At 54.0% G+C, this 25,293-nt stretch overlaps 1 protein-coding gene and 1 pseudogene across 1 annotated transcript; one reads left to right on the top strand and one right to left on the bottom strand.

Moving 5' to 3' along the window:
• The first annotated feature begins 20,611 nt into the window (after positions 1–20,611).
• Positions 20,612–20,696, top strand: LOC120693589 (annotated as a pseudogene).
• A 598-nt stretch (positions 20,697–21,294) lies between these two features.
• On the bottom strand, positions 21,295–24,611 carry LOC120687870 (glutamyl-tRNA reductase 2-like). Its single transcript, XM_039969950.1, has 3 exons — positions 24,007–24,611; positions 22,856–23,097; positions 21,295–22,736 (listed from the first exon to the last, which is right to left on the bottom strand). The coding sequence occupies exons 1-3, from the start codon at positions 24,230–24,232 to the stop codon at positions 21,603–21,605; spliced, it is 1,602 nt and encodes a 533-aa protein (XP_039825884.1). The 5' UTR covers positions 24,233–24,611; the 3' UTR covers positions 21,295–21,602.
• Positions 24,612–25,293: the final 682 nt, after the last annotated feature.

The following is a 25,293-nucleotide window of genomic DNA, read 5'->3' as shown; positions in this document are numbered from 1 at the left end:
TGACGAGCTCAAGCGCCGGGCGATCGGCGAGGAGTTGCAGAAACTTCTGGCGTCCGGATTCATCAAAGAGGTATTCCATCCCGAGTGGCTAGCTAATCCAGTATTAGTAAAGAAAAAGAGTGGAAACTGGAGGATGTGTGTAGATTACACTAGTTTAAATAAGACATGTCCGAAGGTTCTCTTTCCTTTGCCACGGATCGATCAGATTGTAGACACTACTGCGGGATGCGAACTCTTATCCTTTCTTGATGCTTATTCCGGTTATCACCAAATCAAGATGAAAGAGTCCGACCAGCTCGTGACTTCTTTTATCACACCCTTCGGCATGTACTGCTACGTTACGATGCCCTTTGGCCTCAGAAACGCCGGAGCCACATACCAGCGATGTATGCTCCACGTTTTCGGAGACCATCTCGGGCGCAGCGTAGAGGCATACGTCGATGACATCGTTGTTAAATCCAGGAAGGCGGACGACCTGGTTGCTGATCTCAGGATCGCATTCGACTGCCTACGAGCCAAAGGGGTAAAACTTAACCCCGAGAAGTGCGTGTTCGGGGTGCGTCGAGGCATGCTCTTGGGCTTCATTGTCTCCCAGCGGGGCATCGAACCCAACCCTGACAAAGTCTCAGCCATCACTCGGATGGGACCGATCCGAGACTTAAAGGGGGTACAGAGGGTCATGGGATGCCTAGCGTCCCTTAGCCGTTTTATCTCGCGTCTCGGCGAGAAAGGCTTACCCCTGTACCGACTCTTGAGGAAAACCGAGCGCTTCACGTGGACCCCCGAAGCTCAAGAAGCCCTTGAAAGGCTGAAGGCATCGCTCACTTGAGCTCCCATTCTCACACCACCTACGGATGGCGAGCCCCTCTATCTATACGTAGCTGCGACGACCCAAGTGGTCAGCGCGGTGATCGTGGTCGAAAGACAAGAAGAGGGTCATGCTCTGCCCGTCCAACGACCGGTATACTACATCAGCGAGGTGTTGTCTGAAACTAAGACACGCTATCCACATATTCAAAAGCTGCTCTACGCAGTGGTTTTGGCTCGGCGCAAGCTGCGCCACTACTTCGAGGCTCATCCCGTCACCGTGGTCTCGTCTTTCCCCTTGGGAGAGATAGCCCGCAACCGGGAAGCTGAGGGTAGAATTGCCAAATGGTCTGTGGAGCTGATGGGAGAAACACACACCTACGCCCCTCGCAAGGCGATCAAGTCCCAAATCTTGGCTGACTTCGTGGCTGAGTGGACGGACACTCAGCTACCCCCATCACAAATGCAGGGCGAATGCTGGACTATGTACTTCGACTGGTCGGTGATGAAAACCGGCGCCGGTGCCGGCCTTCTTTTCATCTCACCCCTCGGAGAGCATATGCGATACGTGATACGCCTACACTTTCCCGCGTCGAACAACATGACGGAGTCAGGCCCCTCGTCCGCTGGGCCCTCCGGCGGACGAGGACGAGCCCATGGACATTGACTTCGGCACCACCTCCGCGGAGGAGGCCGAGGCAATGGAAGTTGACGAGTTCAGTACCTTGACTGGATGATTCGAGGGGTTCTACCCTCGGACCGCGCTCAGGCGCGACGCCTCGCCAGGCGGGCCAAGTCCTTCGTTCTAATCGACAATGAGCTACACAAGCGTAGCCCCTCGGGTGTTCTGCAACGATGCATCCCCATCCCCGAGGGCAAGGAGCTGATCCGCGACATCCATGCTGGCATCTGCGGCCATCACGCCGCGCCACGCACTCTCGTGGGCAACGCGTTTCGGCAAGGCTTTTACTGGCCCACCGCGGTCGCCGACGCCACCGACGTTGTGCGGACCTGCGAGGGGTGCCAATTCTATGCTCGAAAAACACATCTCCCGGCCCATGCTCTGCAGATCATCCCCGTCACGTGGCCGTTTGCCGTGTGGGGACTAGACCTCATCGGTCCGCTGAAGAAGGCGCCCGGGGGCTTCACCCACTTGCTGGTAGCGGTCGACAAGTTTTCCAAATGGATCGAGGCTCGACCCATCGGCAAGATCAAATCCGAGCAAGCAGTTCTGTTCTTCACCGACATTGTCTTTAGGTTCGGGGTCCCGAACTCGATCATCACCGACAACGGCACCCAGTTCACAGGCAAGAAATTCTTGGCGTTCTGCGACAGCTTCCACATACGTGTGGACTGGTCGGCTGTGGCACACCCACAGACGAATGGGCAAGTGGAGCGTGCCAATGGCATGATCCTCCAAGGACTAATGCCAAGGATCTTCAACAAGCTGAACAAATTTGGCCGGAGGTGGCTCACGGAGCTACCCTTGGTCATCTGGAGCCTAAGGACGACCCCGAGCAGAGCTACGGGTTTTTCTCCGTTCTTCCTCGTCTATGGCGCCGAGGCCATACTCCCCACTGACTTGGAGTACGGATCGCCGAGGCTCAAGACATACCAAGAGCAACGAAACCAACGAGCTCGCGAAGACTCGCTGGACCAAGTGGACGAGGCTTGAGACATGGCGCTCCTCCACTCTGCGCGCTACCAACAGTCCTTGAGATGGTACCAAGCGCAGAGGGTCCGGCGCCGAGACCTCAACGAAGGGGACTTGGTGCTGAGGCTTCGACAGGACAATAGGGGCCGCCACAAGCTCTCACCTCCATGGGAAGGACCGTACATAATCGCCGAGGTGCTCAAACCCGGCACCTACAAGCTGGCAAACGAAAAAGGCGAAGTCCTCACCAACGCTTAGAATATACAACAGCTACGTCGCTTCTATCCCTAGAATTTCAAGTTTTTTGTACATATGCCTGTACTCGCATCTTCAATTTTCCGAAATAATAAAGTACGCTTTACTGGTTTATTTTTGGGAACCATCTGGGCCCTCGAAGGTTAGGATGCGCGCTGACGCTGAGGTACGCTCGGCTTTACCCTCGGCAAAGCCGAGCCTCCCTCGGGGGCTACTAGGGGGGAACCCCCGAACGTCCCCAAAAAGTCACCAATATTTTTCGAAATATTTCCGTCTCGACCCTAAGCTTCTTGTATCCTTGGAAAAAACCGGCGCGAGGCGTAAGCAACTACGGACGGGGCCGGCCGAGTCGAATGGCCGCCTACGACTCCGGGATACGGCACCCCCCTCACCACCCTACGCCTACATTGCTTATGAACGCGAACCCCCTCGCAGACGTTCGTCCAAGTCGCATACAAGAACACGGAAATAAAGTAAAGAAAAATAGACTCGAACACACAAGGCCTCGACGGGCCACGCACTCAAATTACGAAACAAAATCTTTTATATTCATAGGATGCGATTACAAAGCGCGACTATGATATAAACACTAATCTATTTACATGGGCTTCGAGGCCCAACTGTCCTACAGGCTACCATCCCCCCTTGGGGGTCTTCAGGGGCGTCGAATTCGGTGAATAGAGGGAAGTCTGCCTCGAGCTTCTCGGCGAGGACGGTGGCAAACTCCTCCGCGGCCGCATCGGCTTCATCCATAATGGCCGACGCGGCGTCCGCGTCAGCATCATCGGGCACGACGTACCCCGACGACACCCTCTAGAGATCCATGAGGTAAAGCGTCGAGGCCACGGCGAGAGCCCGCAGGACACCGAGGCGGAAGGTACTCTTGGCGTGTTCGGCAATTTGGCCGCCTAGCGCGCGCAGGCGGCTGATCACCGAACTGCCCGAGACGGCACCCTCCCCCTCGAGCTCTTGACACACGCTCAAGGCGGTCTGCTCCAGCTCAGCAAACTCCATCTGTGCCGCCGTGAGCGCGGTGTGGACCGCTTCCTTCGCCGCGGTCTCGTCCGCCACCTTTTGCCTCAGCTCTGAGTAAAGAAAATCGACATTAGCTACGAAAAGAAACAAATCGACGAAAAATCGAAGGTACTCACCCGTCATGTTCTTCTACGCTTCCTCCCTCTGGGTCCGGGCGGCCTCTTCGAGCGAGGACAAGGAGGCTTCCTTCTCTCCAAGGGCGGCCCCCATGTTCCGGAGGGCCACCTCCTTCCCCTCGAGGGCCTCGCCCTTTTCCCGGAGGGTCCCGGTGAGCGCAACCATGGCCACCTCTTTATGGAGGAGCTCGGCCTTCTGTTGCTCGAGCGTCATGCTGAGGCGCTGCAGCTCAGCGCTCTACACCTCCACCTCGCGAGCTCTATCCTCGAGTACCGTCCGAAGGCGCTGCAGCTCGGTAGCTTGCGCCTCGGTCTCCCGAGCCTTCTGCTCCGCTGCCGCCCTCTGGACGTCCCGCTCGCCAGCAACCCGCGCCAGCTCCTCCTCCAGCGCCTGTTGACGCGCCCCCAGATCGGCCATTTTTGTGTTGGCGTCGATATTTTTGAGCACCAGCTCGGCGTTGTGTTGCCCGAGCTGGCTCATCTGGGAGTACAGCCGGTTCATCTCGGCGCTCTTCTCGCGCAAGATTTCCCTCAGCTGTTGCAAAGGGGGACGGCGTGGGTGAAGACGCGCAAAAGCTAAAACCAAATCCGATCAATTTTCGGCGGGAAATATTTACCTGGCTGACCTGATAATCCGCATTCTGGTGGAGCTGGAAGGCGCGGTCGAGGGCTTGCAAGATCTCACGACCGACGCTCATCTGCTTGTTCCAGGCCTCCTCCTCCTCTTGCTCCTTGCGAAGGAACTCCGAGGGGACCCCGGACGGAACAATCGCCCCAAGATGGCCCCCCTCGGACGACCCCGCCTCGAGCATGCCCGCGCTGGCTGACGCGAACTCGGCGATGTGCGCGGCGGCGCTTGCCGTAGCAGCGGGGTCGATATCCATTGAGTCCCCGTACTCCTCGCTGCTGTCCGGCAGCTCCACCACCGCCGTCGTGCCCTCCTGCGCCGTTGGCACAGGCACTACCGCAATGGTACCCTCGTCCCGGGCCTTGGTGGGCTCCGAGATGGGGGCACCTTCCACCTCTGGCGCCTCTTGCGCCGTGTCCTCTGCGAGGCCCTCACCCTCGGCCCTCGAGGGCTCGAAGACGAGGGTCTCCTCCGCTGCTTGGCCGGCAGGGCGCTCCTGCGCATCCCCGCCAGCTTCTCCTTCCGTATCCGGTCGGGCAGCGCTGGCCGCGTCGCCCTGACCGGCCTCAACTTCAATGGCCGCTTGGGCGGCGCCACCGGCACCGCCCCAGCCGGTCTCCTCGGCGTCGTCAGCCTGAGCAGCCGCTTCGGCGCCACTCTGGCCAGCGTCGCCCTCCTCCTGTGCCCGGGCCTGCTGCGCCGCCCGGGCCCCTCGAGCCAAGGCCTCCCGTAGCCTCGCGGCCGCCGCCTCGAGATCCACAACAGGCTGGGGCTGCGGCGCCGTGTGCGGCGTGCTGCGTGCCCCAGTCTTGAGAGCCTTGGCCGGGCCAAGCTGCACCGCATCTTTGGGAACGGCCCCGGGGCTGAAAACCGAGAGACGCGGGTTGAGGGCAACAGGATTGAGAAACCCACCCAACACGTAACAAAAACAAAATCCAAAGTACTTACCCGGACCGAGCACTCATGCTCCGCTTCCTCGTGGCGCTTCTTCGAGCTCGGGGCATCATCTCGTCCCTCGAAGACTGCCCCGAGGGCGCCCCCCTCATGTCGGCCTGGTGGCTCGAGGCTGCCAGCATGGACGACTCCTCTCCCGCCGCGGCCTCATCGCCATGGGTCAGCACCTGGGGCGCGGAAGTCTCCTCGCCGACCGCCAGCGGGGATGACTCCCGATCTGCACCCTCGAGGGAGGGATTCGCCGATGACCCCGCCCCGGCCCTCGGCTCCTCTGGCGCCACGATCGCTCCTTCTTCTTCTTCCCACAGGTAGAACGGTGGGGGGCTCGCGCCCTCCCCGTCGCTCCTCAGAGCGTGGTCCTCGGCGTCCGAGGCCTCCTCCTCGTCCTCCTCCGAGGACTCAGGTGTGGCGGGCTGCGGCTTCCCCTCCGCGCGAGCAAGTTTGCACGCCTTGTCGTGCCTCGCCTTCCTCTTTCTTTTCCTCTCGGCCTTCTTCTCCGCCGCGTCCTTCCGCCTCTTCATCTTCTCCGCGTGGAGGCGATTGATGAGGCGCCGTTCTGGGACCGGGGGCCTCGAGGTGCCGCATCTCAAACCCTGTACAACATACCCGGGATGGGGTCAGGGAAAAGGAACTACACGATGCCCGACGAGTTCGAAGCCAAAACTTACCAGGGAAATATACCCCGGCTCGGGGCGCATCTTGATCCTCCAAAGATCCGCGGGATCTTGGGGAAACTCCGCCACCGCGTACTTCGCCCTCCGGGCGGCGTTGGCATAGGAGAGAAGCTTGCTTGACGTCCTCGAGCCTTCAACCTTGCTCCCGGGGGTGAGCTCGAAAATCGGCAGGGCCCTTTCCACGAGAGGGATGACCCTCTGCCGGTGGAAGTTCACGATAACGGCCGCTGCTGTCAGCCCCTTCCTCGCCAAGCGTGCCAGCGCGTCGGTGAGGCCCTCGAGCCTGGCTTGTTGCGCTGGGGGCGACACCCCCCAGTCCCACTTCGGCGGTCGCTCCCGGAGAACTTTGTTAGTGAACGCCAGGAGCGTGCCCTTGTGGTTCCGAAGGTAGAACCGTCCTCGGCTCCACCCGGAGTTGTTTGTCTTCATCTTGCTTGTGATGTAAAAATTCCTCCGGGTCGGGCGGACGTGGAGCATCAGGCCACCGGCGCGCGCGTACCGCCTCGGCTGGTTCCGCGCGTTCTCGATGAAGAGTTCGCCGCGGAATATATGGATCCAGAGGTCCCAGTGGGCTTCAATGCCAAGGTACCCCTCGCAGACGGCGACGAAGACCGCCGCCTGCGAGATGGAGTTGGGGCTGAAATTGTGCAGCTCCACCCCGTAGTACTCGCATAAGGCCCTCATGAATCTGCTGACGGGGACGCCGAAGCCTCGCTCGTGGAGGCGAACGAAGCTGACGACGTAGCCTTGCGGGGGCTTCGGCTCGGTCTCGTCTGGGTGCGGGGAAATCCACGCCGGCGCCCCCGAGTCGGGGTTCCGCGGCAGCAGCCGGTCTCTGACCAGCTTCTCCAGGACTGCCATGGCGGCGGAGGACTTCCCCCATGGCAAGGGCTCCTGGATGTCCGACATGTCTTCAACTCGAGGGGGAATGTGGGAGCGAAAGCTCTGGATGGCTAAGGTGCTTTTTCTCCCTTCTCTATCTCTCTCTCTGTCTCCTTTCTCTTCTTCCTTCCGCTCTTGGCTGCGGGCTCAGGATGCAGTGGAGGCGGAAAAGGCAAAGCAGAATGAAGGCAAATGGCCAGTGAGAACCCAAAGCATCCCTTTTCTCTTCATATTTATTCACCGTGACGGGCGCATCCGTAGCCACGGCCCAAATCTACCACCTTGAATGCGGTAGATTTTGCTACCGCTGACGGATGGGCCCTACGACCGTGGAGTCTCCCACGCGCGCACGCAGCAGTAAATGCGGCACGATAACCGGCGGGCGCGGCGCGACTGTTGTGCCACCCCATCCGTCAGCCGCCGCCCACGCCGCTTCGTCTGCCCGAGGCGGTCGCCTGAAAAGGCGCGCCCACACCGTGCCGCACAAATCGGGCCACGTTGCCCGCTACCAGCGGAAGACCCGCGTGTGCGTGGCTCGCGGCTCAGCGACGTTTTCAGATCACAACGAAATATTCCTTCATAGGGTCTCTTTACCCTCGAAGGAATCGCATTTCGCGGCCTTACTGATCAGGGGGTCGAAGCCTGGCCCTTCAGGGGGTTCGACAGGCGCCCCAGATCACCAGAGTCAGGGACTGCAGGGATGTGCCATACAAGCTACCCTCGAACGAGGAGTTTAAGACATCCTACGCAGTGTTCAAGGCCGGTCGAGGGTGCCTAGAAGGGGGATCCCATCCTGGGAGAGCATCGAGCCCTCAAACCCTACCGAATGGGTTCGAGCCCCGCCTAGCGAACCCTCGCGAGCGCTTTATGAGACGTGTCTATGGACCACGAGCCGACCCCTATCGAATGGGGCACGGACGTCCGCTTGAACAACCCGCTAATAGCTCACTGAAGCAGCCATAGCTCGCGGCCCGGGCATGGGTAGCATGGTGCGCTTCACCCCTCCTCCCTGTGGAAGGGCGACGAGGGTTGTAATCAAAGTCGAGGGTTCCCCAGAACGCCTTCACACGGGCCTGGGCTCGAGGGCTCCCCGCACACCACGGTTCAAACCACACCCTCGAATAAGTCGACAACCGTCCATTGTGAAGCTCCGCGTGTTTAATCAAACCCTCCGCTGTTGACGAGCGCTCTCCTGAAGGTTAAGCTGAGCGCCGGGCCACTGTACCAGCACTGAGAGTGCCGAGGCCGGCTGAAAGAGTGCCGATGCCGGCTGAAAAAGTTGCTGGACGGCCGCCCCAGTAAAGCTACCCAGTGAGACAACGTTCATAGCCCTTGGACAAGCACAAACTCTCCTCCAAGGCCTCGGGGGCTACACCCGTGGGTGCGCTGATGCGCCCCCACGAAGGTGACTTCACACATATTCAAGGGTTGTAACTCTATGTACACTCCTATACCCTCGGTAATCCTCCCCGTAGAGGAGAAAGGGGACTTTATTGCTCAAATGCGAATAAAGATTACAAACGGTTACCGGCGCGAAGCCATCGAAAGATACAAACACATTGCCACCTACATGGCAATTTTCCCTGTCTTGGGGAGGAGCGAGCGACGAAGAAAGGCACCGAGCCCCTAGCTGACGCAACAGCGAGGCTGCTAGGGATGCGAGGACCAGCCCCCAGAATACACGGGTCCAGCGGGATGCTTTCCTCGCAAGCCTTCTTCTGGCGTCTCCTCCACCGAAGACCATGCGGGGGGTCGAGCTGGCGGAGAGCAACCTTGTCGCCGGGGGGGGGGGGACGATACGAAAAACAGCCGCCCAACCTGGCGCTAACGCCATGGGCAGGCGTCTCCATCCCCCTTCAGGCTAGGGGACATCGCAGGAGCAGGACCCCACGGGCCCAATGCTCTTCTGCTGATCCCACTGAACCTAAGGGATGGAGCGCACACCCACTCCGGTCTTCCCCAACCGCTCGCAAGTATTCTTCTAGCGCCAAAAGTCTAAAAAAGCCAGGCCACCCCATCTGGGGGCCGGTCACAAAAAGGCAAAGGAAACATTACAAGATTTAGGCGAGGCTGGAAGAAAGAGTTGGGAGGTTGAAGAGGAAAGGGAACCCCACGACCCCTATTTATAGCTGCGCCGGGCACAAAGCTTCAAGCTTGGCGAAGAGCGGAGGCTTGTATCACCCGTGACGACGCGGCACTCCACGCGCAAAAGAGGTCCTTGGTCACCGCGCTGAGACACGACCGAACGAAATAAAGCGGAGCTGAGCCCCTGGACGCTAAGCTAAGCGGTGCAGCGTCGGCTCTGGCCGGCTGCCCTCGAACGGCGCGCCGCAAGGCGACCAGGAACGCCGGGGCCAAGACCCTGTGTGCGGGACAGCGTGATGAAAGCACCAGCTGCCAAGCAGCGGGCGCCACCGTCGCCCTGGCCCCCCTCAGCGCGCGGACACGACTTGTCCTTCAAACAAACAAACAAAAAGGCACGCGCCTCGAAGTACTCAACCCGCAGGCGCACTACCCCATCTGACGAGTTGTCACATCCGCCGGGCTGGCGCCCAGGCGCGCCTGGCGGGGGCACAGCATTGACCGATCACGTCAAGGGAGAAATTGCCGAAATACCCTTTGGACGAATCCCTTGACTCGACCAAAGCCTCGGGGGCTACTGTCGGGTACCACAATTAGGGACCCCCTAATCGGTGTACTAAGATCATTCTAAAAAACGCAAACACGTGTTAGGGCAACTGGGCCCACAAAAGCCCACGACCACCTTTCAATCTGGAAGAAAGGAAAGGACTCAATAAAGCCCAGCATGCGGCCCATTCACATCCCTCTCGGGCCCACCTCGGGCCCGCCTCGCTCGAGGGTAGCGGATCTATCCTCGAGCAGGTGAGCAATCTCCGCCTCGCTCGAGGGTAGCGGATCTATCCTCGAGCAGGTGAGCAATCTCCGACTCGCTCGAGGGTAGCGGATCTACCCTCGAGCAGGTGAGCCATCTCCGCCTCGCTCGAGGGTGGCGGATCTACCCTCGAGCAGGTAAGCCATCTCTGCCTCGCTCGAGGCCACCCCTCGGCACAAGAGACAAACAGCCCCGCCGCCTAACCACTCGCCGTACGGAGGCATTAAAGGCCAGCCATTCCGCCACGACGCCCAGGACGGACGGTGTCAGGCTGCCACTTCCACAGTGGATGTGACCGGGGTCCCATCCGCTGACTTCGGTCACCGTTCCGCCATCCCGAAGGCTGTAGCGACACTGTGGGACATGCGGCGCGAGACAAGACGAGCCCGGCACTGCTCCCGTTCCTGTTCTGCCGACACCGACCACCCGGACTCGCCTCCCACTGGGGAAGGGGTCCGGCGATGTCACGTGTCCTTTCGGAAGGAGCGCTCATCACACACGGTCGGAGTCCCGGACCTCCCCCTCCTCTCAGAGGTCTGGGACCTCCACGTATCCCCCGGACCTTCTAGTGTGCACGCCCGCACACCGACCAGGGGGTCCGGGGCCATCCCGCGCCATTACTACCGTCGGAACACTGCAGGACGATCGACGCAATCCTCGCAGAACCAAAGACGAAATCCAGGACGACAGCGACGCATGCCGCCTTCCCACAGTGTACTTTCTACAGTGTCCGACCACTGTACCCTACGATTCAGGGGAGGACGGCGACTTCTATGCCCCACTCATGTACGCCGCCCCTCCTTGTGACTATAAAAGGAGGAGGTGGACTCCCCTTTGCGGGCGCCGAACTCTGGACTTTGGTTTTGCCTGGTCTCTCCGGCTTCTCTCTTCAAGAGGACGTACAGGGACTACTGAGCACTCATCTCAACCGACTCCACTCCTAGCTGAGACTTGGGGGCTTCTCTCCCTCTCTCGCCTCGCTTGTACTCCCTACTACAAGCACTCCGGGTGCAAGATAATACAGTGCCCTCGCACACCCCCTTTGCTGGACGTACGGCCCCGCGGCCGGAACCAGGATAAACCGTGTGTTACTGTGTTGCCTCTTGCATCATCATCTGGGACGAGGAAACACGCAGCATTTACTAGTTGGGATCCGGGCCCCCGGGTCGGGACACCGACAGGCCGTCAGGAAGCCGAGGCGGGAACGGCGTCTAGGGCCACGGCGTGGAGGCGGGAATCTTCCCGCGCGTGAGGTTTTGGCGGTTTTCTCAAAACCGGCCACCTACCCGGGTTTCGCGGACCCTCCAAAACCGCGGACTGGATCTTCATCAAGACGACGGTATCGCGGAGAAGACTTCGTTTCGAAGAAAGAACCTCGGCCGTCGGATGAAATCGTGTACAGGGGGTGCTGCAGGCCAACCGGTCTGACCGGTCCCTGGCACCGGTCTGATCGGTCTAACCAACTGGTCTGACCGGTCCAGCGTACCGGTCTGACCGGTCCCGCGGGTATAAATACCCCTTCACTTGTGTTAGGTTAAGTGCGGCTTTTAGAACTTGTCCGTGAATTATCTGTTTCTCCAGGCCACCGCCCCTGTGTCTCTCTCCCCCCGTTCTTCCCTTTAGGGTAGATTTAGTTGATGGATTGTTGAGACCTTGTGTGAGATTTGATTGGGAAAGGAGGCCCTATCCTCCTCGTGCCCTCTGGGCTTTTGAATCGAGTCAATCTCATCGTTTTTGTGCCCGGTTGTGATGGATTTTGGTTTCGTTTTTGGTGCACACGATTGCGATGGTTCCACGAGTTCTTTGCTGTGATTCCCGTGCTTCTAGCCTTGTCCTAAACCCTCTGGAATCACTAGTTCGTTCGAATTCGATTTCTTGAGTTCTAGAGAAAACCCCATCCCTTTTGATCTCATCCCGAAATTCTCGTGCTATGGATATCTTTAGGGTGAGATCTCTTGGGGATATGTTCTTGGGGTAGGAACGAAGCTTTTCTCCGAGTTTCATTGAATTTGAACGCAATTTGCTCGAGATTCGTGGTTTGAAAGTTGGATTTCGGGGGTTTTCTGGGTACCACCGGTCAGACCGGTTGGCAAGACCGGTCAGACCGGTCTGCTAGTTTTTGAACAGGCGTGACCGGTCAGACCGGTCCAGTGCACCGGTCAGACCGGTCCTGGCATATCAGTTCTGCAGTTTTCCAAATCGCTTCCATTTTGCTTCGTGGTTTCGTTTGCTCGTTCGAGGCCTTTTGTGTTGATTTTGCTTTTCAATAGCTACTCCAAACTTTGGTCAGAACATTTGAGGGCTTGGGCGATTTTGGGACATAGGCCGACGATTCGAATTTCGAAAAAATTTAGATCGGCTCCCATTCACCCCCCTCTGGTCGCCGACTTCGGTCCTTCAGCACATGAATCTGCAAGAGCAATCGGTTTGCCAGAAAGACACTGAACCCTATTCATATAGCCATACTCTTGCTCGGGTTTGCTCTATAGAAATGTGCCAAGAGATAGGAAGGATTTTGCAAAGGCATGACGTGTATTTGTGCTAAAAGACACAAAGAAGTCTTTCACGGGCACAGAAGAGCACAAAGTGCACCGTATCATGCCGTTTAGGTGTTAGGTCCAAGAGCTTGACCCAAAGGTCGCAATACGCATGTGGCCATCAGCCATTGCCTTTTCTTCAGAAACCAACAAAAAGCATGGCTTTCCCCATGAATTTTGCGCGGCGTGAGTGTGAAATTTCAGCACCTGTACAACACTTCGTTGTCAGAGAAATCAGGCCCGTAAAAGTTCTCACACGACGGCGCAAAGCCTCACCAGCACGTATAACTTGCTCAAAGGAACCATCACGCCACATGCCTGAAAATTTCGGTCATTGACTCTATCCAGCCCCACACCAGATTGCTCGGCACAGCATGCCGCAGCGACCAGCTGAACCCTGGCAGCGGCGGAGCCAGCGTGGGGGCTGGGGGCTCATGCCTCTTACCCAAGAAGATGAAGAGGAAACGGGAAGCTGGAGGAAGGAGAAGGGAGATAAACTCCCCTACCTCCAATTCCTGGAGCCGCCCCTGTCTCTACTCCGAGTCCCTCCTCTCCTTGCTCCAGTACTACCACAATCGCCTAACTCATCTCACACCAAATTTAATTTTTCATCCATCCACTACCACACCGCTTAGCTCATCTCACACCAAATTCAATTCGTCATCTATCCACATTTGTTTATCTATATGAACAATTTCTGGGTGTCACTCCTTGTCTTGTGCTCTTCCGCTCCCTCTACGTTCTCCGCCACGCAGGAGGTAGTGCCACCACCGGGAGATGCTACTTCCACTCCGCGACTCCACCCAATACATTCTGTTCAAGATGCGTAAGTGGAGGGAGCAGTGGTTCTAGATCGCCCACACAAGGAACGGCCTGGACGAGTACGACCTCCCGACAGTTGCGCCGGTATTCGATGACACCTAGGCAGAAGCTGCCCCAGACACCGACCTCATCAACAACTTGAAGGGCCGCATCCTGTCCCTAAAGGCCATCAACCTGACTAGGGCTATTGTCACCTGCGGCGTCATATGGCACCGTATCTCTCCATTGAGGGATCGCCCCCGCCTTGTTTACTGGTACTACGACAACAATGACGTTGCACGGACCTTTCTTGGTGGCAAGTTCATGTTTCTTTGTCTTTTCTCCATTTTGCATCTCAAACTAGGGTCACCACTCACCTCGATCGGTTATGCACAGAGGAGGGCAACTTTGGCACCCATCGGCTCGAGAGCTACTTGGAGGAGCTTGGGATCGACAGACAGGACATGAGTGACCCACCCGAGGTAGCGAAGCCCTTGTGCGATATCAGCACTCCCGAGAGGCGGGAGCGCATGGAAGGTCATCCTCGGGTGGACCTGCTTGGCGCCGATGTACAGCCGGCGCAAAATTGCCCTGACCATTAGGGACACGAACCGGAGGAGGGGCCTACTGTCACAGCCCAAGGAAAAAAAAGAAATAAATAAATTTTTCCTCGCCGGGCCCACCCATCAGCCTCTCCATCTCCTCCTCTCTCTGTTCTGCTCGGCACGCCGGACCGCACGCGTCGCCGCCGCCGGCCATCCTCACGCCACGCGCCAGCGATCCTCATTCCGCGTTCGTCCTTATCCGCGTCGAGTCCGCCCCCTCGCCCTCTCCTCGTCCATTTAGAGAGCCCGACCCCATCTTTCCCCTTCCCCAAACCCTAGCCCTCCATTGCCGCCACCCCGAGCTCCCTCGCCGCCGTCGATTCATCGTCTCCGGTCGGTCTCTCCTCGATTCCTCGTGCGGGGAGCTCCCTCTCACCCTCCTCCTTCGATTCCCCTCCTCACTCGGTCCTTTCCTTCATCGTGCAGGCACCCCGGCGGAGCTCGCCGACCGCCGCCGCCTAGCGCCGTCGCGCCGCCTCCTCGTCACCGCTCCTTGCCCGCGCCGCCGCTGGTGAGCTTCGCCGCCGTTCCCTCCACCCCGCGCGCGACGCCATGGCCGCGCCCACAGCGCACCCTGGCCGCGCCCCGCCACGGGTCAAGGCCCCTGGTTGGCCTCGACTCGGGCTGGTGGGCCGCTGGCCCGTGGGCCCCGCCTGTCAGCCTCAGGGCTGGCTGACCGTGGGGTGGATCTACGTTTAGGGTTTCTTGATTTGTGCTGCAATGTTGAAAAATGCGTAGAAAATTCTACAAACCTCGGAAAAATACGAAACTTATTTTGTTGGGTTCATATCACTAAGATACACTTAGGAAAAATGTTTTTTTTGTATGTTTCACTGCTGTTTGTTAGGGTTTTAGTGTGTTATCATTTGCTCTATCCAAAAATGGTTTAATATAGAACTTTGCGCTAGAAATTGGTAAAATGGCAAAACTAGTTTTGTTAGTCTTGTGTTCCTACCTAGTTTCTATGATAATTTTTTTAGATTTGTTTAGTTGAGTTTACATGACTTTCCGATTTATCTTGTTTAGAGTAGCTGAAAATTAATATATTTATGATTAATTATAGGAAAATGCTTTTGCTGCAAAACCAATTTTCATGAGTTCCTTGTAATGTCCTCTGCATGTTCAATTTAATTTGTGATTTATGATTTCTATATAAGTTATTTGCTAATTCTTGATCTAGCTTTTCTGTTCGCGTGTACGATAGTGATTGTTTGTCGTCGCGTGTGTTACGTTTGTGCATCATCGCATATGTGCCATTCATTATGCATGTCTTATCATCCTTGCATAATCTAGGGTATCACACTAACGCATGCATCTCATTTCATGCATAGCATTTCTTGCACAATCATGGCATCATGCTAATTCTGGCATCTCATTCATGCATTATAGTGACTGAACCGTCGGAGAACGAACCCGTTGAGCATGCCGAGTCCGTCGAGCCTGAACCCGGAGTCCAGTTCGTGGTCGAGTCCGAAGCTATCCAAGGCAAGTAGCTAAGCATCCTTACTCCTATTTAATCTGAGTTAGTTAGTTACATCACCGGGTAATATGGGGTTATATAGTATGTATGTATGTATTGCATTTTGGTACCTACTCTCTTGCATTACCCTTCCTTGAATTGTTATCCATGTCCTTGTCACTTGTTAGTCAGTTAATAACTTAATCTGACTAGATGCTTAGCCCTGCTTAGAATACGCATATTGCTTGCTCGAAAGGAATGGTTTGGAGTATCACATTTACCTGATTATCCTTGATCGCACTTGAGCAACTGGGGCAAGTGGATGCAGTATCGAGGTTCGAGCGGAAAGGTAGGGCCTAGAGAATGAAGTCATATGGGCATAGTCCGCTTGGACCGATTAAGGGGTCCGTGGATGACGTCGGTTTTGAGCACCTTTCCGTGCTACTGCTACCACATATCCAATATAATGGTACGGATGAGCCAATTACCTTCTTTGACTTGATCATTGATGTGCAGTCCTAGATACGTGGCTAAGGGCTATGCAGAGAGGCTTAGAGGTGTCCCCGGGTGGACCTATGTGTAGGAAAGTTTAGAGATGTCCCCGGTGGAAACTAAGTCTCTACGCGTAAGCTAGGTGTGAAAATCTCAATGATCGAGCCTTGTTGGGAACGGTTGACGCGGGTACCCCATTATCCAACTTTGGCCGGTTGGGTGAGTTGCATGGTCCTTGCGTCGTGTGGGTAAAGTAGTACACCCTTGCAAGGTTATAATCAATTAAAATTGCCGCGCTCTCGGTTATGAGCATGCTCTTTATCCCATGAACTCCTCGTAGAAGTGCGGACATGTTGGAATGGATTTTAGTAACTCGGGAATAACTATGTTATTCCTAGTATGTTCTACTAAAATTTAATGGGGGTTCGGGCAACATTAATTAATTTTACTAGGTGTTAGTTTAGAGAGTTCATGCTAGTGCAATAATTACTAAACCTTAAAGTTTTTACTTGAGCCTTTGCATGATCCTTGTTTATTTAATCGCGTAAGTCTTGCGAATACCTTTGTACTCAGGGTGCTTCTAACCCTAGTTGCAGGTGAACCGGAAGTGGTGTTCGGCCACTTCTACCCCGCCGTTCCAGGTACGGGGGAGGAGTAGGTCGTTGAGGTTGGGATGGTGTCCTTGAGCAAGACATCATCATCGTAGTAGGTTTTATCGTAATCGAACTCCGTAAGAGTATGTAAATACAATAAATTTTAAGTTCCTGTTTAATATGGCATTCGCGAGTCCAAGATTTGTAATGGAAGTTAGTTGAACCCTCCTATATCAAACTTATAATATTCATTGTGTAAAATTGCTCTTTGTGAATCATCGGCAATGTACGCGCTTATATAACGGTACGTGTGCTTAATCCTGGGCATGTGGCAAACACGTACCAGGACTACCGGATTTGTTCTCGTTCTAGGTGAATTGTGTTGTTAAATACCTCTAAGGTGTGGATTAGCACGTGGCGTGTCGGTAGACGGACACGTGCTAACCCTCATCTTAAAGGATTAATCAATAATTTCACCTAAACTGAGAGCAAATTGGGCTGTTCTCACACCTGCGGTCGGTGCCAGGTGTGGTGCACACAGCACACTTGACCTCCACTCCGAAGGGTCCCTGCCCCAAGGAGGCGGAGGCATCCCGGAGCCCCCGCGGACCCACGCAAAGCTCAGCTCAACGGTGACGCCCACTATCCTGGGCCTGGGCAGCAATCTTGTGCCGATGCCCGGGGGTCCGGGTTCCAGCGTGAGCGGCGGCGTGCCCCCCTGCGCCTACGCCGGTTCCAGTTGGCACGGAGGTGAGTAGCGTCGTGCCTACGAGTGGTACGGCGGCAACGATGAGCACTACCCCGAGCAGGGCCATTATGCCGGTGCCTGCAGATCCGAGCTCCAGCTCCTCCGTTCTGCCCAGGAGACTATCGACGACGTGCCTTCTGCGTTCACGCCAGTTGCAGGTAACACGGAGGCGCCTGCGGATCCTGCCAGGCTCGGGCAGGCCGTCGTCTGCGACCCTTCTGACCGCCGCGCCGCGTTCCATGACCATGCCGACCACCGACGAGGATTTGCCCTCGTTGAAGTACCGGTTTGGCATTCCTCCTCTCTCATCATGGTGAACACCCACCTCTCACACCGTTAACTTCTTGTTCTTCTCCCTAAGATGTCGAGACAGCAGGTGGTCGTGAGCTCGGACACTGCAACCTCTCCTGACGCCCGCACCATCCACTACGGGAAACTCTGCATTTGCCGTGTGCCAACGAGTTTGCCGTGTGCAATTTCTCGGGTACACGACAAAAAGCAATTTTACCGAGTGTCTATAAATAAACACACGGCAAACAAGTGGTACACGGTAAAGTATTAAATTTGCCGTGTACTTTTTTTTCACACGGTAAAATAATTAAAAATTTCTCCTCCCACCTCGAAATTTTTTCTACTCTTCACATACGACATATGATACTTTATGTTAAAATTTGGTATATTTTTATTATTACTTGTTATATTTAACTAATTAATTTCGTTTCAAGCAATTTTTTCAATTAAGTCAAATTTGAACTATAAGCGATTCAAATAATAGAATAAAATTAGTAGAAAAATAATATTCATGTTATATAACCTATTTTGAGGCCTTATCCATGAAAATAAATGAAATTTCGAACATCCTATTTAGAAAACATGACCATGAACGTGTGTGTGAATGATTTTAAAATTCTAGAAAAGTCAAATAAAGTCCAAAAATTATGAAATTTACCAATATATCATGATATTATATGTGGAAGCTATGGTAAAAACTTGAGAAAGTTTCGCACATTTTGTCACATACAATGTTTACAAATCGAAGCATCTCAAAGGAAGACTAGTAGCGTTAAGAATGATTTAATCAAATTTTGAGACAAAGTGACGGTTAAATTGTGGTTTGACTACAAAACCTTTTGAATAGACAATAGAGAACATAGGTTATTTCATGTGAAATTTTGGTAATTTTTTGAAACCATTTGATAATTTTAATGTGTCAAATGCAATTATAGAATAATTTAATTTGAGATATAACTGCATAAATAATATAATAATAGGAGTAGCAAATTAAATACATATTGTTGAGTGAATTTGATCTAGTATTTTCAAAGTACATCGTAATATATTTAGAAGAACAAAAAAGGAAGAAGAAGAGAACAAGAAAAATGAAAAAAATGATTTTGCCGAGTGCTACTTGTCTGACACACGGCAAAGAAGCTATTTGCCGAGTGCTTTTTTCGTGGCACTCGGCAAAGAATATTTGTCACGTCATCGATCCAAACTCCTCAAACGGTGTTCTCCTATTGGTCCAATTAATACCTCAGATCATCTCTCTACCTCCCCCATCAGATAAAGCCCCTCACCCCCCCCTCCCTCTCTCTCTCTCTCACGCCGGCGCAGCAGCCTCCGCCGCCTAGGGGGTCAGCCGCCGTCCCTGAAGGTAGGCGCGGACGCCGGGGTCGGGATCGGGGGCCCCGCCGCGTCGCCGGGAGCGGATGACCTGCCCCACGCGGGCCATCTCCCCCGCCGTCCTCCCTGCGCTCCGCCGCCGCCCGGAGAGGATGGCCGGCGCTGGCGGTGGCGCGTCTTCGAGCGCCGGCCGTCAGGGTCCTCGAGCGGCGACCGGCCCCGGCGGGGTGTGGACGGCCAGCCCCGGCGGAGGCTCGGCCTCGAGCACCGGCCCCGACGGCGGCGCATCCTCGAGCACCGGCCGGCGAGGGCCCCGACCGGCAGTAGGCAAGGCTCTCCTGGCGCCGCCCCCTCCCTCCCTCCAGCCCTCCTCAAGCAGCACCGACACGCCCTCGCCCCTCCCTGTGCGCCGCCGCCATCTCCCCCTCCCTGTAGTGCGGCCCCCTGGCCCGATCTGAGGGGCTGCTGCAGGGCGGCGGGTCCGCAGGCTGCGGACGTGGTGGCTAGTTTTTTTTTATTATTCCGAAAATTCTTTGCCGAGTGTCAGTTGGCACACGACAAACACTCTGCCGAGTGCCCGTACAATGACCCACGGCAAACTTGTCTTTGCCGGCCGATCTATGCCGTGTGGGGTTTGCCGTGTGTTGCCGTGTGACTTCAAATGTGGCGCATCCCGTAGTGATCCATCGTGGTTACCACGGTTACTAGCAACAGGTTGTTGCTCCCCAACTCCAGTACGACCACTTAGGATGCGACAAGATGACTAGACATGATCCTCGCTGAGCACGAGAGACGTACGTGGCGCCCATATGCGCTCCCACCAGGCCCAGATGCAATCTCGCCTGCATGACCTTGAAGAGCAGGCGGTGAGGGAGCGCACGAGAGCAAAAGTGCGGGTCCTCAAGAACATGTCCCAGACCTAGCAGCTCACCTCGCAGCTCCACGAGGCCGCCGAGCAATCTCAGCGGTCTGAAGAGGAGGTGGAGCACGTGAGGTCCTGTGTCCAGGCAGCGGAGAGCCACACCGATCATCTGGAGACCCGTGCCCTGGCGGCGGAGAGTCGCGCCCATGGTCTGGAGGAGCTGCTCAGTACGGCGAGGGCGCGGGCGGGAGCGCCTGCGGACCACGATGGCGAATAAAGCATCGGAGATGGGGTGTCAGGCGACGCGTGCTGTTGGAGAGTATCTCCTCGTCAATTGTGTGCACCACTACCCAGAGGTCGACCCTGCGCTGGTGTTGGAAGCGGCGGCACCGCTGGAGCCCGAGGCCAAGAAGAAGCAGCTTGATGATGTGGCAGTCTACGTGCACCTGCTTGAGCTTGTCAATGTCAAGGGCCAGCGTGCGGGCTGGGCTGGGGGGGTCAAGCCCCCCTACCCCAAGAACTCCATGGAAAAGAAGAGGGAGTAAGGAGGGAGAGGAAGGGCAAAAAGAGAGATGAGGAGGAGGGGGTTGGAGGAAGGAGAAGGAAGATGAGCCCTCTACCTCCAATTCCTGCCTTCGTCCCTAAACAAGGGGTTCACATTGATCGGCGGCGGCATGCCGGACTCCTGGTGTTCGGTAAGAGAGGGACGGTGACGCCGAAGAGCGTGTCCCTGACTGAGATCCACGGGTTCGATTTAGTTGGGAAAGCAGCCCAATCCATTTTATTGGGCTACAGGTCGGCCCAATATCGCCAAAGGGATCCTGGGAGTTACACGCGGGAGGGTGTTAGCAATTAGCTAAGGAGGAGCACAGCCCGGCGTCACGGTCAAGGTAGTTAGTCCCACACTGCTTAGTCTCACGGTGATTACCCAACAATCACACGACCTATAGGGCGGCAGCTGAATGTAGGCTAGCTGAATGATACAAACTCAAGCAGCTGTGTGGCGAGCACAGAGTGAACTATTCTTTTGCCTTTTGCTAAAGAATACCATGCGCACGCCACAATAAGCAGCTTGGTGGGTGCTATCTCCTTGAGGAAGTGCCCAACTAACTGAACTTCCAAATCTTTTAGGTTTCTCTTTTAGGGTTTTCTTCCTGGAGATGATGATGAATACTAACAATCCTTTTTTGGGTAACTATCCGTTTATCCTTTAGAAGAATAGCCCACCAGCCGCAAAGGATCTATTCAATTTCTGCTCTTCTCGTTAAAGAAGCCCTCAATCTTCTGCTGAATCCGTATGGTGTGGGTTAGTCTAAGACCCTGAATAATCTAGGATGCAACAGAAAGCCCAGTCGCCAGCACAGGTAAACCATTGGCACCTAATCTTTATCTCAAATGACAGGGCCTAACCCCGTCCCCCTTCCCCCAAAATCTGTGACCTGATCGACGACTGACAAATTTGATTGACGAGAGCAAATCTGCTATTTGTTCACCTATCCATGCTCTTCAGGAAGAACATATTGCAGTACCGAAATGAAGAGTGCATATAACTGGACGAACCATCTGACGTCTAGAAAGCAGAAACAATGTAAACTCTTCTGAAACGTTAATGTTCAACAGTCTGAATACAAGGCTAAACGTAAGAGGTATACATGATCAGTATAAGCTTATAAGTATAATACACCAAAAGGGCATCAACTGACACATTGATGGATTCCTGTTTATTTCGTCCAAATAGCGTATACAACGTAAGAAGAATGGCCGCTTGCCACAGCAGTTAGAGCAATAATTTACAGAGACATGCAGCTGGAATAGAGACAATTTGCCACTACCTCTCAATGGATTGAGCTACTGCCATGGCGCTAATTCACGACACAGTTGGCGATCTCAGCGAGCGGGGATGGAGCTAAGTAAGCGAAGGATTACAAAAAAAAACTGGGAATCAGAGTATGTATACACGGGGTAGAAAATTTGCTTCCTGGCATCAATTTTGGGTCTTCTCCACCTTGGCCTTGATCTTCTGCTCGATGATCGCCTTCTCGGTGTCAAGGCTGAACATCCGGTTGAGGGCGTGCATGTTCTCAAGCGTCTCGTCGAGGGTGCGGCTGTCGCTGCCATCGCACCTCAGGTGCTGCAATGGGCCGTGGAGGAGCTTGTTCACGATGCCGGTGCTCAGTTCCTCGACAGCTCTCCGCATCTTCTTGGTGAGATTGTCATCCCCGATCTTCTGCAGACACTTGTCAAGCTCTGAGGCCCGGATCCTGTCAGCATATGACCTCAACTTCTTGATGGTCGGAACGGTCTCCAACGAGTCCCTCCATGCCTCAAACCGTTTCAGTTCTTCGGTGATGATTGTCTGTGCCTCCATTGCTTTCCTGAGCCTGTCCTCCTTGTTGGCTTCCACCACCTCTTTCAAGTCATCAACATTGTATACTCGTGCCGAGCCAACTTCAGACACACATGCACTGACATTTCTCGGGACAGATATGTCGACAAATAGACGGACACCACCCATAGTATCAGAAATAGGGGGAAGTGCCTCTGCGTGCTCCTTTGTGAACAATGGGGTTTCAGATGCAGTGCTCGTGAACACAACATCGGCTTCAGAAGCAGCCTCATACATCTCTGAGAGAGGCCTGTACACAATCTCGATATCTTTCATCTCCTCACGAATGGCATCGACCCTTTCCACAGAGCGGTTCACCACAACAACCTTTTTGCATCCTTTGGCAATGAGATGCTTGACCACTAATTTGCCCATCTTACCAGCACCAATCAGCAGCATACTAGCTGACAGCGCTTCAGTCTCTGGAAGCTTCATCAGGGCCAATTCAACTGCAGCTGAACTGACAGAAACCGCACCAGATGATATGTTGGTCTCACATCGGACACGTTTACCAGCTGTGATTGCATCCTTGAACATCCTATCAATGTTCTTTCCCAGGCCTCCACTGTTTTGCCCGCTCCTTACAACTTGCTTAACTTGAGCAAGGATTTGTCCTTCTCCAAGAACCAAAGAGTCAAGCCCAGCTGATACCTCAAACAGATGGCGTGTAGCATCACTGTCGCGCAACATGAACAGGTGCTCCCTGAGTTCAGAAGCAGGAATGCCACTTTTCTGCAAAATTACAAAAGTACACATCAGGACATTTTTCCAGATGGTGTCCTTGAGCAACCTAAAGGGAAAGCTGGGCCAAAAAGATTACGGACAGAACAAATATAGTTGATCAAACTCACCTTTGACATCCAGTCTATTACTTCTCTGATACCACGGTTCCATGACAGAGCCACCACATAAATTTCCATTCTATTACAGGTACTAAGAACAGCAGCCTCTTCAATATGGTTTAGACTAGTGAGTTCTTGAATAGCACGGGGCCATAGTTCCTCAGCAACAGCAAGTTTTTCACGCATCTCCACTGGTGCTGTGTGCACACTGAGGCCAATCACAGCTATGCTACTCCTTTCCTTCATGTACCCTGGTAGTGAATAGAAAAGTAAAAACATCATCAAAAACTGCAGACTGCAGAGAAAGTATTTTTCTAATAGAAGTAAACTGAATATAGTTGCACATTTTGCTAGCAGCACCATGGAGATGTTTATTGAAGCAAATTCTATTCATAGAATTTCACATGTTTATGCTAGATTAATATGACCAAAACTGGAGAAACTCGAAATCTTTCACTGCAAAATGCTTGAAATCTTTGTTATCGAATTAGATTTCTCCTTCCTAAGGAGTAAGGACAACATAATTCTATATGCATTCACTATCATTTGGCTTGTTACCACATGTTACTTTGATGGATATAGACAAAGATAACACTCCATCAATTTGTGAAGCATTGGCTCCACAATCAGTTAACCTTGAACAAATCCCCCAAAAGAACTTGCCATCCACTATTGGTTGCTTAACTCGGTTCAAAAAGGAAACTAATTGATGTTCCAATTGGGATGCTCGGCAGTTTCCTCATCCCCATGACCCATTCCGGATGACACGGGCAATTCTTCTCTGATGCCACACAACCTGGTCTCTGATTCCACATACTGATCTCACTCATCACTCATGTAACTAGACTCTGAACTTAACGAACAGCATAACATGAAAAAATTAAGTTATGCATGGTGAAAGAAAAATTGCGACAGAGCAATGCAAAATTCACGCTCATACTTTTTTCTTCCCCAAACCACCCACACCTTTTGACCTGTACCAAACCAAAAGTCCAAAACTAATCCCAACTGCAGCAGTAACCTCGACGCGACGCAAAAAATTCCTCAAACCGCGCACCAGAAATGAACTTCACCAGGCCCGGCAGAATCGCGCATCCAGAGTAACAGGAAAGGCAACAGCAGCTGCAGATTTGAGGACACGCGAAGGGCAAGAGACTCACGGTCGGCGGAGATCTTGAACTGCTCGAGCGCGGTGATGCTGGCCGCCTTGGCCACCACCTGCACCTGGGTCTCCACGCCGGCGTCGCACCGCACCACCCCGGAGCGCCTCCTGCCGCCGGTGGACACCCTCGGGCAGATGGCCGACGACGACCCCCGCGTCTTGGCGGTGGTTGGGCCCCCGAATGCCGCCGCGGCGGCGGTCGCTGACGTCGTGCTCGCCATCATCTGGATCAAGGGAAGACAGAAAAAGCTGCCCCCTTTTGCAAGGAAACCAAACCAATGCGACGAGAATCGCAGACAGATAGGAAGACGGGAAGGAGATACAGAGAGAGAGAGGCGAGGAGAAACTTTTATCGCCTCTCTCTCAACCTCTCCCCCGCTGTAGATGCAGTTCTTGGCGAGCTTCCTCGGCGAGCGAGGGCGGAGATGTATTGGTTTTCGCCTCGCGTTGGCCCGAGGGGGGGAGGGGAGGGGGTGGAGAGGAGGAAGAAAGACCCGGCTGCAGCGTGGAGCCAAAGGTTATGGGAGAGGGGATGGGGGGTTGTTGGGTTTGCCGGAGCCGCGCGGCCAGGCGTGTGGGCCTCACGCGTGGTGGGGTGCCTTTGGGCTAGGTCTTCGGGTCGGCCAAGAATTTTCTTATGCTAGAAAAATATTTTGCGTAAAGGCCCTCTTGATAAGCAAATATTATAGGACATCTTCCTCCGACAAACGAATTTTTTGCTAGACTTTGGGTTACATATAAACTTATTTTGTTGAATTCTTATGGAACTCTACTAGGCCCTGTTTAGGTCCTAAAAATTTTCCAACAGTACTCGTCACATCGAATCTTCGAACACATGCATAGAGCATTAAATGCAGTTAAAAATAATTAATTACGTAGTTCAATTGTAAATGACGAGACGAATCTTTTAAGCCTAATTAGTCTATAATTGGATATTAATTGTCAAATAACAACAAAAATACTATAGTACTCAAACCCAAAAAAAATCGCGAACTAAACACAGCCTAAGAGAAACAAGCGTACATGGGAGTCTCTAACAGCTCTATTATAGCCATAAGCTACGACAACTGCTGTGCATATTAGTAGTGTGGTCGCTTCAGTTTTTTTTTTGTTGTTGCTGTAGATACAACTACAGCAAGCAACAATTATATAGATTTTACCTGTTGACTGCTACTACCATAGCTAGCTGGAGCGAGCAGTATCTAGATCTGCATAAAATCACATCTTTGAGGATTTTGCTATGAATTTTGGTAACGCGAATAACCATCATACAAAAATATAAAAT

The sequence above is a fragment of the Panicum virgatum genome, chromosome 9N (assembly GCF_016808335.1).
Source record: "Panicum virgatum strain AP13 chromosome 9N, P.virgatum_v5, whole genome shotgun sequence".
NCBI classification, from domain to species: domain Eukaryota; kingdom Viridiplantae; phylum Streptophyta; class Magnoliopsida; order Poales; family Poaceae; genus Panicum; species Panicum virgatum.
This window is presented reverse-complemented; position numbering and strand designations above follow the sequence as displayed.